This window comes from Sabethes cyaneus, chromosome 3, assembly GCF_943734655.1.
Source record: "Sabethes cyaneus chromosome 3, idSabCyanKW18_F2, whole genome shotgun sequence".
Lineage (NCBI taxonomy): Eukaryota > Metazoa > Arthropoda > Insecta > Diptera > Culicidae > Sabethes > Sabethes cyaneus.
The window spans coordinates 98,908,758-98,928,170 of record NC_071355.1 but is presented as its reverse complement, the minus strand read 5'-3'; the positions used below and the strand labels follow the sequence as shown (position 1 = coordinate 98,928,170).

General features: G+C 43.3%; 1 protein-coding gene across 6 annotated transcripts in view; it reads right to left on the bottom strand.

Annotated features, from left to right (window-relative positions):
• Nucleotides 1-19,413, bottom strand: part of LOC128741558 (fasciclin-2) — a 144,457-nt gene that overhangs the window by 24,926 nt on the left and 100,118 nt on the right. For all 6 annotated transcript variants that reach the window (XM_053837467.1, XM_053837473.1, XM_053837468.1 and 3 more), the window contains 4 exons: nucleotides 11,245-11,369; nucleotides 10,866-11,161; nucleotides 9,611-10,811; nucleotides 9,312-9,495 (listed from right to left, as the gene is read on the bottom strand). In XM_053837467.1, the coding sequence (XP_053693442.1) occupies nucleotides 9,312-9,495; nucleotides 9,611-10,811; nucleotides 10,866-11,161; nucleotides 11,245-11,369 (1,806 nt within the window). The remainder of the gene's footprint in view (nucleotides 1-9,311; nucleotides 9,496-9,610; nucleotides 10,812-10,865; nucleotides 11,162-11,244; nucleotides 11,370-19,413) is intronic.

The window sequence follows — 19,413 nt, the reverse complement described above, 5'->3', positions numbered from 1 at the left end:
CTACAATCAAAAACATTTTATTTCCAAAACTGGAAATAATGGTGGCTCAAAAGAGTACAAAAATCTCGAAAATGTTAATCTCGTTTCAATCTATATCGATCTCTGTGCTCCAATTTACCCAGTTTTCCTCTTCTAGTTCAGATTTTTATAATTCATTCTGAATTGTCCGTAGCTATAAAGCCACACTCATAATGTTATCAATTTTTATTTGCAATTGCTTATCGCAGTCACACGCTCCTTTATGAAAAAGAAAACTTCTGATTGTAATGTGCAAAAGTTTACCTTCCTTTCGGGTTTCGTTCTACTTTCCTACCAAGTCGGAAAACAAAACTTGAAACAATAACATAAGTAAGATTTACGACCACAAGTTTCCGACGCATAACTGACGCATTGATTTCTTAACACTATGAGACGTCTAGCCAGCCAGGGATTCCAGCAAACGGTTTTACGGATTGCGTGGAAGTCTGCAATATACTTTTAAAAATTAATGCAATGCGGTCTACGATAAAGGAGAAGTAAAAATTAATTTTTCCCTGTTATTTGCATTCCACCATTCCGTTGTGATTCATGTCCCTCTCATTTACATTCACGGTCGCCGCTTTACCAAGCACAACTTTTTCGCTGCTGATTTCCTGTAGACTTTCGCGTTGGTTTCTAGCTGCTGGCCTGCGGTGGTAATGTTATAGTCGACTCGCGTAGATTCGATGTCCTTTCTTGCGGCCCAACTTCAGAAATTGGAAAACGGGACTGCATTCCAATGTACTGTTGCTTCCGTTCGATTGCATTATTGTTACGTTGCTCTTTTGCAGTATGAACACATCTTTTGGCATTTCAAAATGGTTATTGATTTCGCTTCTAATTGATAATTTTCGCTGAATGCCTTGTTCATAGCATTTAACTAAGATAAAAACTGTTCTGTTTGGTCATTTACTTTTTCGCCCTGCTTTGGTCGAAGGTTTTATCTGTCCAGCAGCCAGACTGTGAACAGTTCGGTGGTTGTTGCAAGGACGAGAAAAACCGGAAAACACATTTTCTCCATGATATCTTGCCAGTCGAGTTTTTTTTACTGTTTGCTTTGACTGCTGTTACTACTGCTGTCGGCAGGAAATAACACAATGGCATAGCGAAGAACTTTTTCTCTCCCCCTCGTTCTATCTCTCTCGCACAAATATTAACAAACACGCGCGCTTACATTGACTTTTACGATCGCCGTTGATGGATTGAATTAAACGTGGCTGTCAGCATCAATCCCGTTATGATTGATGGCCAATGCACGTCGCGCCAATTGCCACTGGCGTAGTAATAATTTCCTAAACGTGAGCAATCGGGAAGATACAAAGAGAGAAAAAGAAGAACAAGAGAAAAAACAAACGAGAAAAATACAAGGAAGATAGTTTTGTATTGAATTTCTCTATCTTTATCGGTGTGCGCAGCATTTTACAGTTGAGGTTATAACACGCGGTGTTTAAATCACGGTTGTTTTTATTGGGTGGCCCAGATTTAACTTTAAAATAATGTTCTTTTTTGAAAAGAATGAAACACTTTCTTCTATATATAACTTTTTATTACATGGGTAAAAATTGATGAAATTTTGAGTAAAATGAGTTTAGAGTGTAATGTTTACATGTGCAAAATTTCGTCACAATCTGTCAAGTGGTTATGTAGAGGGTTTCCAAGTAAGAAGTGCTTTGATAAAAATTATGGGCGCGGTCGTATTGCCAGTCGCACAAGTGGATCGCGTAACAGTTGGGAATCGACCATTCGACGGTATCCGTATTCGACCGTGATAAAATCGTTAAATGAGACCCAGAGGATCCAGGGCACAATCCGAACCTTTTGATTTCGGACAAGACCAAGAGGGTCAATTTTTCCGTCTGGTTTGTCTAGCAGACAATCAAACGGGCCAGACTACATGTCTTCAAGATAAAAAAGGCGTTTAACCCGACCGATAAAAAGAACACGGAGGCCAAATCCCTGTACCGCGGTTGGTGCAGCCGAGATGCATCGTAATGGACGACGAGGCGCATATTAAAGCGGACGCCAAGCAGATCCCCGGCCTGGAGTTTTTCATCGGCAAATCCCGCTTGGATGTTTCAGAGAAGTTTCGGAAAAATAAGGTCTCCAGAAGCGTCTGCTGTCCTCCCTCCGGTCCAGCGCAGGTGACACTCTGTTTTGGTCTGATCTGGCATTCTATCATTCCGCGAAACCGGTAATGGAGTGGTACGAAGCCAATGATGTTGTTTTTGTGCCGAAATTCGAAATTCTTCCCTAACATTTTAAAACAGTACGCAAAAACGTTGAAGGTAGCATGTGAGACACTACCGCCGCGGCCTGTTAACGTAGGACTTCGCAAAGTTGGTTTTTATATAGTTAGGAGCTTGCTTGTTCAAATTATTAGTAGGGTAAGGAACGGATCAATCTGAGGTCGCCCATTTTAATCAGTTGAGCATAACTAAGCCTAAAATGCAGTATTTTGTTCATATTTTCAGGATCTTTTGATAATAACATCTCTTAAATCACTTAACCATAGATGTAATTCATAGAAACAAAATGTGTGTTTTTGACAAGAAATATAAAGAATTTAAAATTGTTTCCAAAAACTTGCTTTTTTTCAGCTGCTGAAGTTATTTGCCACCCCGCTACTGCTGAAAAGGATCCTCACCTCGCTAGTTTCAGCACTGATTACAGCTTTTCTAAAAATCAAGCACTAATTTTTACCACACCATATTGTAGTAGAAATGTGAGCGCTTGCATCATTTGATGCCATAATTTGGGACATGTTAGTAAAATTTAGGACTGCTTAAAAAAGCATCTTGATGATTAAAATGCATTCGGGCTGATTAAATATAGTTCCAGTGCCTCAAATTTTAATGTAAAATATCAGAAGTTTAGCTTAATAATAGTGACTTTCAGTGGTAACAGCTAGAAGAATTGAAGTTAACAAGAAAAATTTTCAACCCATAGCTTATAATAAGGTAAAACAATCAGTGATACGACTTCGATTTGTTGGGACGACGAGAGTTTGTTACTATGTCTGGCGTATTTCCCAAGCACATACCTCAAACTGGTCTAGTTTTAAGTTTCATAATCGTAAAGGATCTTCGACCTATTGGGTCGAGGAGAATCTATATCTTGTTTTTTTCTAAAAGAAAAGTGATCGAAATCACAGTAAACAGATGACGTAACTGTCATCCCTGCCTGTAAAACAAGGCAAACTAAAAGAAAATGGTGCAATTGGACTTTGAAATTTTACGTTAATTTTGCAGAAATTAGGACCAACTTTCCAAAAGGACCTAACAGCAAAATGTAAACAAACCAAGTGAGGATTTCTTTCACTATGCTCCAGCAGAAAATAACCTTCACTCAGTTTGTTTAGTGCCCTTTCGAAAAGCAGGAATCGAAATATTTTTTCCAGGTTATGAACATTTTGTACAAAATTTATTAGTTGCTTTAAATGTCATTGGCTGGGAAAGGGTGAACATGTGCACTCCATAACCTCTGTTCATTAACTTCTATTTCTATCACCACGAGGTGCCAGCTGGGGTACGCAACCTCGGTTGTCGTATGCTAACAGGAAAGGGGGCACAGAGGCTCCCGCCCACATTAAGATGGCAGCCCCATTAGCGGGATAAGGACCTTAGGTTAACAGCCTACTGTACCAGAACACAAAAAGTTAATGAAAATGAAATAAGAAATCTCTCTGGATTATTGGCAACGACCTTTAGCTTCAAAACACGGACACGAATCGGAACATGGAATATACTGACCCTTGCTCAGCAGGGCAAGCTGACTCAACTTGCAAGGGAAGCTAGCCGCCTGAAGCTTGAAATCCTGGGGCTGAGCGAGGTCCGCTGGCCGGGTACTGACGAATACAGGACATCATCCGGGCAAGTCTTGCTCTACTCTGGCATACGAGGTGAAAATGCTACACGAGAAGGAGGAGTTGGATTCCTACTGAGCCCAGGGGCACATGCAGCCCTGATGAAGTGGGAACCGATAAATGAGCGAATGATCGTTGCCAGATTCAGAACACGGGTTAGGAACCTTACAGCAATCCAGTGCTATGCGCCAACAGATGCTGCCGACCTGCAGGAGAAAGAGGTTTTCTACAGGCAGCTGAACAGCGTGGTTGAGAAAATCCAAATTCACATGGGCGACTTCATCGCGAAGATTGGCTCAGACGACGCGGACTTTGAACGCGTCATGGGACGCCATGGCCTAGGAGAGATGAGCGAAAATGGGGAGCTGTTTACAGAATTCTGTGGTAATAACAACATGGTCATTGGTGGATCGCTCTTCCCCCATAGACCAGTACATAAAGTCACGTGGGTTTCCCGCGACGCCCGAACAGAAAACCAAATCGACCACATCTGCATCAGCCGGAAATGGCGAAGGAGCCTTCTTGATGTACACAACAAACGCAGCGCTTCCGACCATCATCTTGTTATCGCTGATATACGACTGCGCGTCGCACGTGTCCAACTACGGGAAGAGAAAATTGGGTGCCACTACGACGTCCGCCGATTGGAGAATCCTGAGGTGAAAAGGGCCTTTGTCGAACAACTTGAATCTCGGAGCCTCGAAGCTGCCACCTGGTGGAAGCGTCGAAGAGCAATGGGCCGGCATCAAGAACGCCTTCATCACGACCAGTGATGAAACCCTCGGCAAAGCGCGCATCGGCCGGAGGGAGTGGATTTCCGATGAAACTTTGAGGAAGATCGACGAGCGGAGAGAGGCGAAAGCTGGCATTGAGCGAGCGTGGATCAGATTGGCTATGCCAGATGCCCGTCAACGATACGCCGAACTGGAGAGGACTGGACTGGAACGTGCTTGTAGGCGGGACAAGAGAGCCTGGACTAACTCCTTAGCCGAACAAGGAGAAATCGCCACCGCCAATGATGAAATCCGTTTGTTGTATGATATTTCTCGCCGCCTTAGTGGTGCCAGGATGAATACATAGATGCCGCTAAATGACAGAGCTGGTCAGCTACTGACAGTCCGTACAGAACAGTTTAAGCGATGGACTGAACATTTTGAACAACTCTTCCAAGTTTCAAATGTCAGAGACCAACAAAACCAGCAGCGTATGATGCCTATAGTTCGTCGAATTAATCGCGTTAAGTCGGAGGCGCCATCGCTGGATGAAATGGTAGCAGCCATCAAGAGTATGAAATCCAACAGAGTGCCAGGGATAGACTGTATTTCAGCCGAAATGCTCAAAACTGACCCATTTGTCAGCCCAGATGATCGTCAGCTCAGCTTTTCAGCAATATATGGGAAACCGCAACATTTCCGGTAGAATAGATGCAGGGCATATCGGTCAAAGTCCCTAAGAAAAGAGACCTAACTGACTGCGGTAACTGGCGTGGCATCACGTTGCACTGTATTACTCTCAAAGTACTCTGTAAGGTAATCCTCAACCGGATCCAGGAGAAGATCAACGGTACTTTCCGGCGGCAGAAAGCTGGATTCCGTGCTGGCCGATCATGTGTAGACCATATCACAACGCTCCGCATTATATTGGAGCAGATCATCGAATTCCAGGACTCTCTTCTGCTGGTATTCGTTGAATTTAAAAAGGCGTTCGACCGACTTAACCACGAAAACATCTGGGGCGCACTAAGGCGTTGAGGAGTTTTAGATAAACTAGTCCATCTCATCAAGGCTCAGTACGAGACGCTCTCGTGCAAGGTTTTGCATGTCGGCGTCTTGTCCGACCCCATAAGGGTTACTGCTGGCGTGAGACAGGGCTGCATTTGATCACTGCTTCTGTTTCTCATCGTTATGGATGAGATATTAGTTGGAGCAATTGACAGTAGACCAAATCGAGGATTGCCTTGGAATCCTCTAACGATGGAGCAGCTAAATGACCTCGACCTAGCCGACGACACTGTCTTGGTCGCACAACGCCGAAATGATATACAGAGCAAGTTAGATGACCTTTCCGAGTGTCCCAGGCAGCAGGTCTCACAGTCAATGTAGTGAAAACTAAGTCTATGGTAGTGAACACTGACAATTCCACTAACTTCACGGTAGCGGGACAACAAGTTGAGCAGGTAGACGTCTTTCAATATCTTGGTAGCCAGACAACGCCCGATGGTGGTACCAAGACTCATATAACCACATAAATCAGGAAGGCCAGGGGTGCCTTTGCAGGTCTTCGAAACATTTGGCGCTCAAACCAGATCACTCTACGTACGAAAACCCGAATCTTTAATTCAAACGTTAAATCTGTACTGCTGTATGCCTGCGAAACCTGATGCGTCTCAGCGGAGACAACGCCAAAACTGCAGGTATTCATTAACCGGTGCATGCGATACATCATTCGTGCCATAACTGGATATCCAATGAGGAACTCCATCGTCGGTGTCATCAACGGCCAATAGCCACAGAAATTCGTGAACATATGTGGAAGTGGATCGGGCACACCTTGAGGAAAGGAGCGAACGAGGTCTGCAGAGAAGCACTCGACTGGAATCCACATGGACAGCGTAAAAGGGGTAGACCCAGAGGCTCATGGCGACGCAGCTTAGCCAACGACATCCTGTAGACAAGTATCTGTAGACAAGAACCTGTCCTGGCGACAGATAAAAGCCATAGCCGGTAACCGTCAGCAGTGGAGATCTCTAATTTCATCCTTTTGTTCTGCCGGACCGGCAGACATGGACACATAAGTAAGTTTAACAGTTAACAGTCGTTAACAGATAGGTTCTAAGTACTAATGAAGCATAAAAATGGTGAGGAATTTTTTTTGAATATTGTTTATTATCAACATACTGGTCGGAAAATTTACTAAAAATCTATCGACTTAAAGGAGTACTAACAATAAAGTGCCAAGGATAAAAATTTTCTGATTAAACACCGCGTGAATTAACCAAACAAAAATTAATTGACGAAACAAAAGCACATGTTCTACGCTGATTAGTACCAGTTGTGCGCTGGTCGAGTCCCAACGGATGGTTCAACAGAAAAGAACGAGACAGGTGGTGCTGCTCGAGCCACCGGGGAAACCACTTTTCCTCGCCCATTATAAATCCAGAACTAAGTCAAAATAGGTTCAGGCGGCAGACTGATCGTGCGTGTTTGTGTGGGTGAGTGGGTTGTTTGAAAATTGTTTGTGGTGTGAGTAACTGATTCTAAAATAAGCGTTTTCGTTAAATGCTTCTGGTCTGTGTATCGATGCTTTGCGGGGGCATTATTCCGGATGATTGATGAGCTTTTCGATTTTTATAATAAAAATAAAAATTCATGAAAACGAAAGCAAATCTGCTAACGGAGAAAAGATGAATATCGATTAGGATTCAATGCCTCGCTGGTTTTTAGTTGAAAGCGCGACGCTGCATGCCACGAAGAGTTTTAAATACTACCATCACATTAAAGGGCTACTATAATCGGTGGTGGTTCTGCTTTTAATGTTCTGTACATCCTCTTTTGGCATTTTGAAAACGCAGAAGCCATATCGATCAGGAAATCTATTATTGTTCGTTAGTAATTTCCGAGCCCCATGATGCACAACAGTTATAATCTATTGCCAAACAGACGCATGTAAATAATGCACTGATAGCATCATTAAACGTTATGCACACAATCGACAATTTAATGCGACATTTCCGGTTGATTAAAACCAATTAAAATGGACTCGTTTACTACCCTCATTATATCTGGATCTGTCGGTGCAGTGTTTCGGTGGAATGTCTGATCTGAGGCAAATCCAAACGAATGCAGGGCGAAGAATAAATACTAATAGCAATCATTCACTGGATGCTGAGCCGTTAGGAGGTTCTTGAGATAGAAAAGTAAGTATACAGATCACGACCCAAATTTCAAAAAAGAGGTTAAATTATTATATTTTTCCATGCAATAAATATTCAAGTAAGCCTGTTAGCACCGTCCTAAACGTTAGTCTTTGTTCCAAATAAATTATAAATATTAGGTGTTTCAATTTGTCAGGCGTAAATATTTCCAGTTTTGCTTAAGTTACTAGGACAGTCATGAACTCATTAACAGACCCATACGACATTTATTCACCCGTTGTATCAAAGAGTACGATGAGAAAACTTTACAAAACAGTGAAGAGGTCACTATACCGTCGCCAGAAAACATGTCGACGACGCGGCATTGAATATTGATGTATTCAAGTTCAAAGGTAAAGTTGGCAAAAAACTGAATTGCGAGATACACACAACATAAGAGGAGACCGGAAATGGATAAACTGCACAATTAAAATACATCGTATAACATGGAAACGAAAGGATGCGAGACTAGCGCAGAAAGTGGTTGTATACATGGCGTGGGTGGCATTCAGAAGGATGTTCCAATTAGCATATGAGACATTCTAAATTAGCATTGATAAACAGACGGCACTTTTGCATTTTGTTTTTTTTTGGTCTGTTGTGTCAGAATTTTCGACTTTTATTGCTTTCAATATGTATATCACCAATTGGAAATGAGGCGTGTTTCTTATGAAGTATTTCTAAGTTGAATGTTGCGTCCTTATTCGAAACTTATACAACAATAAATTAAACCTAGAACTAAGATAAAATTGGAAAATCTAATTAAAATTATTCTGACAAAATATTTTTTTGATTTTATTTATTTTTTGTTTATTGCATTGGAGACGAATATCCAATTGTTCTGCTATGTACCTACGCGAAACTTATAGCTAAGTAAAAACAAGGAAACTAAGGAAAATTTTATCCGATGCTAAAAAAACTAGTACGTAAACGATAATAATTGTTGCTAGTCTGTAACCGGTTAGCATTTACTTAGGCGTGCGATTTTTTATCGTCTATCCAATGCTAGCCAATAGAATTCTTAGTTTCTTTTTGGGTCGCCTATTGCATCGAGTGATTCAAATGGTCGTTATAATGAAGCAGATTTTGGAAAAAAATACAAAGACAAGCCAAATTGTATACAAATGAAATAGATAATGAACAGCAGCATAAGGTCATTGTAAAAAAAAGTACATGTTCACAGGTAAGCTAGGCAAGAGATTCTGTGCGACGTAACATTTTTAAGCTGCAAAAGCATCAAGATGTGAACCGCCGTCGGTGCGACCAAGCGCTCCTCAAATCTGTTCCGTACAGTTCTCGCGTTACTTGTTCACACACCCTGATGTGATTAAGTCACGTAAAAGATCGATAGTGGTGAATATTAGAAGCGATAAATGAACACAAAACTACACACAGAGTAAACAAACAACAATAAAACATCCGTAGGCTGGGATGCGAAGCTGCCAGCGCCGGCTGGTGGATTGCCAAATCCAGCCGAGTAAACGTTATATAAGCTGCCAAGGGATTTGTTGGACTCACCTCGGGCAGTCTTCAGCAGCAGGTGAGCCGGTTTCGAGAATCCTATGGCATTGTGCGCCATCAGCTCTATCCGATAGTACGTATCGGCCTGCAAATCACGCATCTCATAGTGCGTCGCGATTGGTATGTCCTCCTCGATGCAAGCACCCTCTAGTTCCGTCCACACACCATTTATTTTCGAACCCTGCCATGAAGGATGAAATGCAATATGTCATAAATATAATAGTCACACGAAATGCATTTTAGCGTATATTGTAAAAGTACCAGATGACAGAAGGTATAATATCCTAAACACTTACCGGACAGTATTTTACCCGATAGAACGAAATGGGTTCCCCATTGTCTACGGGCACATTCCACCGCAGCTCGAAATGATCGGCGTACGGGGATGCTACGATGGCATCATCTTCTTCGTCCTCTTCCTGGATCGGTGTGTGCAACGTTTTCGGGGTTTCCGGTTCGGATCGTTTCGGTGTCGAATGCGTAACGTAGGCCATCCACTGTCCGAGACCAACAACGTTTCTCGCAGCAAACCGGAAATTATAAGACGTTTGCGGTCGCAGCCCTTCGACAATGTAAGGACTGTCCGGAGACCAAGTCCGGTTCATAGCAATGTTCCAGTCAGGATTGAATTCTTCTTTGTATTGCACAGAAATGGCCGTGATTGGTAACCCTTTCTCTACAGCAGGTGGTATAATATCGAAAGTCATGGAGGTTGCGCTCACGGAACGAGGTTTAGCTTGCACAATTGCATCAGGAATGCGAGCTTCTCGAAGTTCCATGATGTGTGACGCATCACCCACTTTGTTAGTTGCTACGCACTTATAACTACTATAATAACGATGATCTAGTGGTTTGATAATTAAATCGCTTCGTAAGCCATGATTCTGAACTTCCATGTTCGAATCACTCAGATCCACGACACGGCGATCATTCCAGCGCCACTCAATAGTAGCATTGGGGATTGCTTGAGCAAAGCAACTGAGATTGGCTGTACGCTGTTCCCACGTAAACACCGGTGGTAGCAGCTTCAGATGGTCGAAGTTTGGTTTGTACTCGACAGTAATGTGTCCTACTTTGTACGCTACATCTCCGGGATTACGGGCTATACAATCGTATAAGCCGTCGTCTGTCCTGGTTAGTTTGGAAATTCGTAACGTACCGATAGTTTCACTAGTCTCAGTATTAGTGTCCATATCCAGAACAATACGATCATCACTGACTTGTAAACCGACTGAGTATTCCTCAGTCGTTCCAAATCGTCGGAATGTAATTTCTGGTGGTGGTCTACCGAAGGCTCTGCACGCAAGGACAGCCTCCTTATGCTCAGATACGGTGATATTCATGAACTCGACGATCTTTGGACGAATGAGCACGTTCAGTTTAGTGGTCGATTCGGAAATTCCCGCGGCATTTTTAGCAACACAAGTATACGTGTCGTGATCGTCTTTATCCACTCGGCTAATATCCAATTGGCCAGTTAAAGGGTTAACAGAAAATCTACATCGGAAAAACAGTTATTCGCAGAAAAGTACTCAGTGCTGAAATAAATACCTATCAATATCGGCCACGTTCTGTTGGGTGCTCTTCTTTATCCACTGGAATTCAGGCACGGGTTTGCCAGTGGCATTACATAAGAAGGAGAACGATTGATCTTCGACGGCATCCAGAGTAGGTGGCAGCTTTTGCACTTCTGGCTTAATTTGGACTTCCACTCGAATAACTCGTTTCGCCAGTTCTCCTGTCATTATCACCGCAGCTCGACACGTGTACAGACCGTCGTCACTCTCTGATACATTCTTAATTAGCAGGCCCCGGTTTTCGATGACATATCGACCAACGGATCTAATCTGTAAATCACATACGACGCACACAGATAGAAAGTAAGTTCACTTTCTGACTCTAACCAAAAGAGGAATCTGTTTCAACTTACCGAATCTCCATCTCGGAGCCAATCTACTGTGGCTGGTGGATTGGCTGTCACCTCACAGCGAACAATGTAATCCTCGCCCAGGATCGGTCGCTGGTCCTCTGGAGCATTCTTCCATGTGATAGCGGCTAGAATGGAAAGAGGAAACAGCATAATGACTACGGTCAGCTACTCAATTCAACAGTGCGTTCGCCAATGCGGCAATGCCAGATTCTATGAGCTGCTTTTTGAAAGTTATGGATACGCTGCGTAGTCCCTTTGCTCTTACGCTGACATCAAACTCTGCCAGGACCAACGAGCAAGGGAACAAGGAAATGAACAAAGGAAACTGCTCTCGATAATCATTTATTGTAGCCTCGATTCATAGTCCGTAGTAAGTAAATTTTGAAAGTATGAACCCAGCTGCGTATGGCACAACTAGTATAACTGAACTAGTCTAGCTAGCGGTACATAGCTATGTTACTCTCGGTATGCTGTTCTATGTTATATGTGCAGATAGTACCAACATTCGTGCACAAAACTGTTCTGTGCGGAAGGAACAGTTTTATCAAGAAAATGAAAATAATTGGTTAAACCTTATAAGTTAAAATAGTTGAATTCAGTTACATATAGCAATGAGCTCATATTCGCTAGAGTTTACTTTTTTGCAACTCTAAATATCGTTTAACTTTTAATATAATGTAGCAAAAGTATAATACTTGAACATATATCACATATAAACTTGTCACATCTTAAAAAGTGTTAATGTAAGCACCTAAACTTGAGTGAATTTCGTGATTAAATCGCACACCTTACATTTAGTAGTTCCATCATCATCATCATCCGTCGAAATTCTAAAAATGTAAAAAGTACTATTGTAGCATCCAGTCGTAGAATTGCATTCCACAGTAAAAAGCGTGATACGGAAAATTTCAAACGATGTAAGCTACGAACCATCGAGCTAACCCAAGACACGTCCCGCTGTGGCGGCGAGATATACCCGGCAGCGGGTCAAATGGAGCGCCAACCGTTGCTGCCGGGAGTAATATCTCCTATAAAACATTCCGTCGCGTACCAACACTAATATCACAAATGCATGCATCCATATCACTGTGGAAATTAAAGTTAGCTCTGCTAGTTTCTGATGGTTATATGGGAAAAATATCTGCAGAATGCATTCTATAAATGAGAAAACAATGTTCAACACACTGCTCCGTGTGGCGAGCTAAAAGTTTGGTCAATAGATGATACAGACGTGTAGCATAGATGACCAGACCATGTGGCATGGGTGGTAATTTATTAAAATTGGTAGTTTGCTAAATAGTTGAGCGCACAGACCGCAGCTATTAAAATTTTAACTGGTAGGTTTGCAACCGCAGCTATGCAACTATATACCTGCATAGATTTCTAGTAACGTGCTGCTAGTCAAATTTTCAACATTCTCATGTCAAACTTCTAGTATGCAGGATATTTTAGGGTGACATGTCACAATGATACATACGAATTGTAATTAAATAGCATCGTTTAACAGCTTAGAGTAGTTCTTAAAGATTAATAAATAAATTGAATAGACTGCTTGGTGTTTTCTATACTTTTCTATATTCTATAAAAGAAGGAATACTTTTACTTTTACACGCATAGCAGAGATGTGCACCATATAAATTTGAAAACACTAAATTTTTATAGCACGAGCACTCCAAGATTTTAAAATAATTCGTTTTAAAAAGCAAGGAAACATATATTTCAGCTTCGTCTTTGTTAGAAACATCCAACCCAAGCAACAAAGTGAGTTTTATTGCATTTTTATGGAGGTTTTTATGACCAAACCCAAATTGTTACTTGGGAATTTAGCCTCATATTTTCCTCGAAAAGCTTGTCCAAATAGCTTAAAATTATATCAAAGTAATAACAGGATGTCGACTCAAATCCAAAAATAAAATTCCCTGACTTTCCCAGATTTTTCCTGATGCATCAAATATTTTTCCCTGACCCTCAAAACTCGAACCGAGAAACATGTAAGCTTTCTGCATATTACGTAACCAGCTGAACCAGTCCCGAAGGATGCCAACTCGCATAAACACAAATTCTACAGAACGATAATGCTCCCGGTAACCCTTAACGGACATGAATCATGGACGCTGAAGGAAGATGATCAATGCTTGGGGCTTCTGAGCGTAAAATTCTGCAATTGGTGAAAATCTACATACGATCTACAGCGGATCGCGTGTAAAAAACAGTCTGCATCGTGAGGCCTGCCATTGCCGATTTCGGGCACTACAGCGAGTGTAGTCTGACAATTGTACAGCGCAAAACAAATAAAAAATTTACGGCAAACTGAAAAGTAATCGAATCGCCACTAGACATGTAACAAGCTTTAATTCTACCAATCAATCTGCGTACCTATATTTTACACGAAAATTGATTCGATTCCAAAGTTTATCAACAATATTGCCGGGTTTCCCTGAGCCAAAAGTTTGGGCATTCCGGGAAAATTCGCCCTTTCGTGTTCGGCCATTCGTGATTCGGCCTTTCGCGATTCGGCCTTCTGTGACTGTTGTTGGAATTCGGCTATTCGTGATTCAGCCATTTGTGTTTCGGCCATTCGGTCCCAGCTCGAAACTGCCTCGGCTTTGCAGATAACATCGTAACAACGCACAGTGGAAAATATTGGGACAAAACACACAAAATGAAGTTTAAGTTTTTCATGAAGTATTATTTTTCTGTGAAAGTAGACAGACTAAATAACTATATTCCAAAATTTCTGTGCACTGGGAATGATACAGCCTTTCGGAGAATTTTTTGAATCTGAGGTTTGTGTGACAACTTCCAATATTTTCCATTCAACGGCAGTTTCGAAAAACTGTTTTTAATCGTATTCCTGTTAGGTATTTGCATATCAAAGAAAACGTGATTTGGTGTTGAAATGGTTATAGATTAGCACCTTATTTTGCAGATTGACTAAAATCAAGTACACTCTAAAATATATTTACTTCAAATCTCAAAATAGTGACACATGTGTGACTTCGCTAGGCTGGTAGACGGCTTGGTAATGCGTACCATTGGTGTCTTGTGCACTGGGCATAAAATAGACCCCACAGTGGTTCACAGCCTCTTACCTAGCAACTCCTACCCCTTCCTCCTCGTGGTACCAGCCGGGATACGAGCAACCTCGGTGGAGATCGGGTAACCAACCCCGGTGGAAACCAAGGTCGTATGCTGACAGGGGAGGAGGGCTCGTTCGAGCTACGTTGGCCCTCCGAAGATACTGTGGGGTTGGTTGCGGGCTTTGCAAGTCTGAACCACTAAAAAAACCAAAGCAATGGACTCCGTAAGAAATAATAATAACTCTAATCGGAACAATCGGCAAAGACCCAGGCGACGAAAACGGACTAACGATTGAAAATTAGGAACATGGAACTGTCGGTCTCTAAATTTCCTCGGAAGTACCCACGTGCTTTCTAAAGAAGTGAAGAGCCGCAAGTTCGACATCGTAGCGCAGCAGGAGGTATGCTGGAATGGAACGATGGTACGTACGTATAGAGATGGTCATACCATCTACCAGAGCTGCGGCAATACACACGAGCTGGGCACAGCTTTTATAGTGATGGGCAAGATGCAGAAGCGGGTGATCGGGTGGTGGCCGATCAACCCCCGAATGTGCAGATTAAGAATCAAGGGTCGATTCTTCAATATAGCATAATTAACGTGCACAGCCCTCACCTCGAAGTACCGATGATGACAAAGACGAATTCTACGCGCAGTTGGAGCGTGAATACGACCGCTGCCCAAGACATGATGTCAAAATTATCATCGGGGACTGTAATGCTCAGGTTGGTCAGGAGGAGGAATTCAAACCGGTGATTGGACGGTTCAGCGCTCACCCGCAAACGAACGAAAACAGCCTAAGACTTGTCGACTTCGCCGCCTCCAAGAACATGGCCATACGTAGTACCTTCTTCCAGCATAACCTCTACCATCGGTACACCTGGAGATCACCCAACCAGACAGAATCACAAATCGACCACGTTCTGATAGATGGTCGGCACTTTTCAGACATTATCGAAGTCAGAACCTATCCGGGCGCTAACATTGATTCGGATCACTACCTAGTGATAGTAAGGATACGTCAAAAACTATCTGTTGTGAACAACATGCGATACCGCGGCCCGCCACAGTATAATCTAGGGCGACTGAAGAACCGGAGGTCACCGAAAACTTCGCGTTATCTCTCGAAACCGCGCTGCCGGAAGAGGGTGAGCTGGATGAAGCTCCTCTTGAGGACTGTTGGAATGCCGTGAAAACAGCCGTTAACAAGGAGAAGGAGAAGGAGCCTTCAAGGAGAAGAAGCGCCACTAAGAGGAGAAGGAGTGCGAAGAACTTGAACAGCTGTACCGCTTTCACGACACACGGAAGTTCTATCAGAGACTTAACGGATCTCGCAAAGGCTTCGTGCCGCGGGCCGAAATGTGCAGAGATAAAGATGGAGGTATTTTGACTGACGACCGTGCGGTGATCGAAAGGTGGAAGCAGCACTACGATGAACACCTGAATGGCGTGCAGGCGGAAGACCATGATAGCGGAGGAAGTGACCACATTGGTGCAGCAAGCGACGAAGATGTGCCACCCCCATCGATAAGGGAAGTTAAAGAAGCCATCTAGCTGCTGAAGAACAACAAAGCAGCGGGAAAGGATGGCGGAACTTATTAAAATGGGCCCAGGCCGGCTGTCTGCATCAACTGATTGTCAAGATTTGGGATACGGAACGACTACCGGAAGAGTGGAAAGACGGGATTATCTGCCCTATCTACAAGAAAGGTGATAAGCTGGATTGTGAGAACTACCGAGCCATCACTATCCTGAATGCCGCCTACAAAGTACTGTCCCAAGTCCTCTTTCATCGACTATCGCCAATAGTCAATGGATTTGTGGGAAGTTACCAGGCCGGCTTCATGGAGGATCGGTCTACAACAGACCAAATCTTCACCCTGCAGCAAATCCTCCAGAAGTGCCGCGAATTCCGAGTCCCCACGCACCACCTGTTCATCGATTTCAAAGCCGCATATGATAGCGTAAACCGACAAGAGCTATGGAAAATTTTGGACGAAAACGCAGGGGACTTCGACAAGGAGATGGTCTTTTCTGCCTGCTATTCAACATTGCGCTTGAAGGTGTTATAAGGCGAGCGGCGATCGAAATGCGGGGCACGATTTTCAATAAATCCAGTCAATTTATCTGATTTGCTGACGACGTGGATGCTGTCGGCAGAACATTTGAGGCGGTGGAAGATCAGTACACCAGACTGAAACGTGAAGTAGAGAAGATTGGATTGAAGATAAATACGTATAAAACGAAGTATATGCTGGCGGGCGGAACCTAGCGCGACAGGGCTCGCTTGGGCAGTACCGTGGTAATCGACGGGGATGAGTTCGAGGTAGTCGACGAGTTCATATACCTTGGCTCGCTGGCAACAGAGGACAACAATACCAGCCGTGAAATTAAAAGACGTATTATCAGCGGAAGTCGGGCGTACTACGGACTCCATAAACACTTGCGGTCGAACAATTTGAGCCCCCATACAAAGTGCACACTGTACAAAACGCTAATTAGACCGGTTGTCCTCTACGGGCACGAAACGTGGACACTGCTAGAAGAGGACGAGCACTCGGAGTTTTCGAACCACGGGTGCTAAGAACCATCTTTGGCGGAGTGCAAAAGAACGGTGTATGGAGGCGAAGAATGAACCACGAGCTCGCGCGTCTCTACGGCGAACCAAGTATTCAGAAAGTGGTTAAAGCTGGACGGATACGTTGGGCAGGACATGTTGCTAGAATGCCGGACAACTATCCTGCAAAAATGGTTTTCGCGTCAAATCCGGTAGGAACAAGACGAAGAGGGGCACAGCGAGCGAGGTGGCTAGACCAGGTGGAACGAGATCTGGGAGCACTGGGTGCCCGTGAAACTGGAGATCAGTTGACATGGACCGAAACAGATGGAGAAATTATACTGCGCAGGCCTTGTCATAAGACGTTAGGCCAATTAAGTAAGTAAGTGTGACTTCGCATTTTCAAAGTTGAGCATCTTTTTTTGGGAACGTAACTTCTATAAATACTATTATAGAAATCTACGACGATACTACCAAACGAAAACGAAAAGTTGTGGTGCACGAGTGCAGATTTTCAGATAAACTAACGCAACTAGTCAAAGCTAGTCTAGAACGAATGTTGTGCTACCTGCTCGATTCAGATTGATTTTCGGATCCCTTGGAGTCGCGTAGAAGGCTACGGTAAGGAGATACATTGTCCTGTATGTTATATCAATTAGAAAGGCATGATTTTCAACAACAGCAGACTCTTAGATTTTGCAGACAACTTCAACGATATTACTCAATCTCGGCAAAAACAACGCAAAAACTGCAGTTATATATTATTGGCTGCCTGCGGTTTCATCCTGGTGGCCTGAAAACTGTACATTCAGCGAGGAACTCCATTGTTATAAACTGCCGAGAGCAACAGAAATTCAACAACGTAGGTGTAAGCGGAACGGATACACCTTGAGGAGAGGAGCGAACGACATCTGTAGAGAAGCAACATTCGTCAACGCAATGGGATGTTAACGAGATGCTGTCCTTGTGACAGGTGAAAACCATGGCGAGTAACCGTCGTCAGTGGAGATCTTTGATATCATCACCCTTTATTCTGCCAATTACCTATTTCGGTAATTTCTCAAGTCTTTCGCAGACGGATCTGTCTGAAAAAGGGACTCTTGCTAATAACATTGCATTTGTCGGATAGTTGAACGGCTTTGTTTGTTACAACTATTTATATACAACTATTTTGCATCATATGGCCAAATCTAATTGTGGTGTTCACACTTTACAGGAGGTTCATCACGGCTTCGTTCGAAGCCGACGCTTCTGTAGGCACGCCTTGAGGTAGATGTGCCCGTTTACAGTCCCGGTAATCACGAACGGCGCACTTAATTTGCTACATGAGCAGATCGTTTGCCAAATTATGTATTTCTTGGTAAACTTGATAAAGTTTTTGCTTCCTTACTTTCTTCGGAATATCAAAATTGTTTGTGCTGGGCGGTGAAGAATAGTAGCCCCGGAAGCTGACGTAAGTCTCATCATCCATGATGAGACAATGAGGCTTCGTCAGTATCTGGATGTACAGTTTCCAACTCGTGACTTCCCCACCGTATTTTGCCGTTCGTCACGATTGGAAGTCTTCTACACTTACGTATGCGTATGCAGTCCCTCTCACTTGTAAGGGTCGGCAGGCTCCGCTGTGAAGGTATTATGGATTTATTTGTTTATTTTATTCGTTTGCTTTGTGTTTTGTGTTGTGTACTCCCACGAGATATCCCACAGAAGATATAAATAGGTCACGGATCCCATAACACCTCCCACTAAAGAATAGAAATAGAGCAGTATAACTCAAGCACGCAGTCCACCACCCATCGAGTTTCCACCCGCTGCCACCAGAGGAAAAACAGGCTGAAAGTTGGACACCACTCTCAGATGATCGTAGGCTGACGGAGGCGAAAATATGTCCATGCTTCAATTTACAGAACCCCGCAGTGTCATATTTAGAAAGTTTCATCACCAACGCCGGAGTTTTGACCTACGCCGAGTCGGCCACAATCTAGTTAAGTGGATCCCAGTTCTTGTAATAGAGGCCATTCTACGAATCACTTGGCGGCAAGGGCCGCAGTGTAACGGAAGTTTGTAGTGGTGGAAGCGGAAGGAGAGAAGCGAAACGGAGGGGCTAGTGGTCCGGATACTGGAGGAAAAAGGAAGGTGTGCCGTGGAAACGGGGCCCCGTTAACGTCAGAAAAATAGAAAGGTTAGATAGTCTATAAGAAAGTGGGAATAGTGAAGCTAGAAGCGAGTGTGAACGCTAAATAAAATTCTGAACCTTTGTAAACCAATCTCGAGTTTCACCGACTGCGAGCATTTCCCTTTACCCACGAAAACTAAGAAGGTCGACCCTGGGGCATTGGTTCAGGGGGTCCATATCACGCTCGTGGCTGTACTTAGCCTCAACTTACACAGTCTTTGGCTCTCTGAATGAAGGACTTGAACATATTCAACTTTTTGGCCACATCCCTGACCGAAGCATTGGCTTAAACGCTTTTACGAAGCGCTTGTGATCCTGATCACTAATAGAACATCCATTCCGACCGCATTTCTCG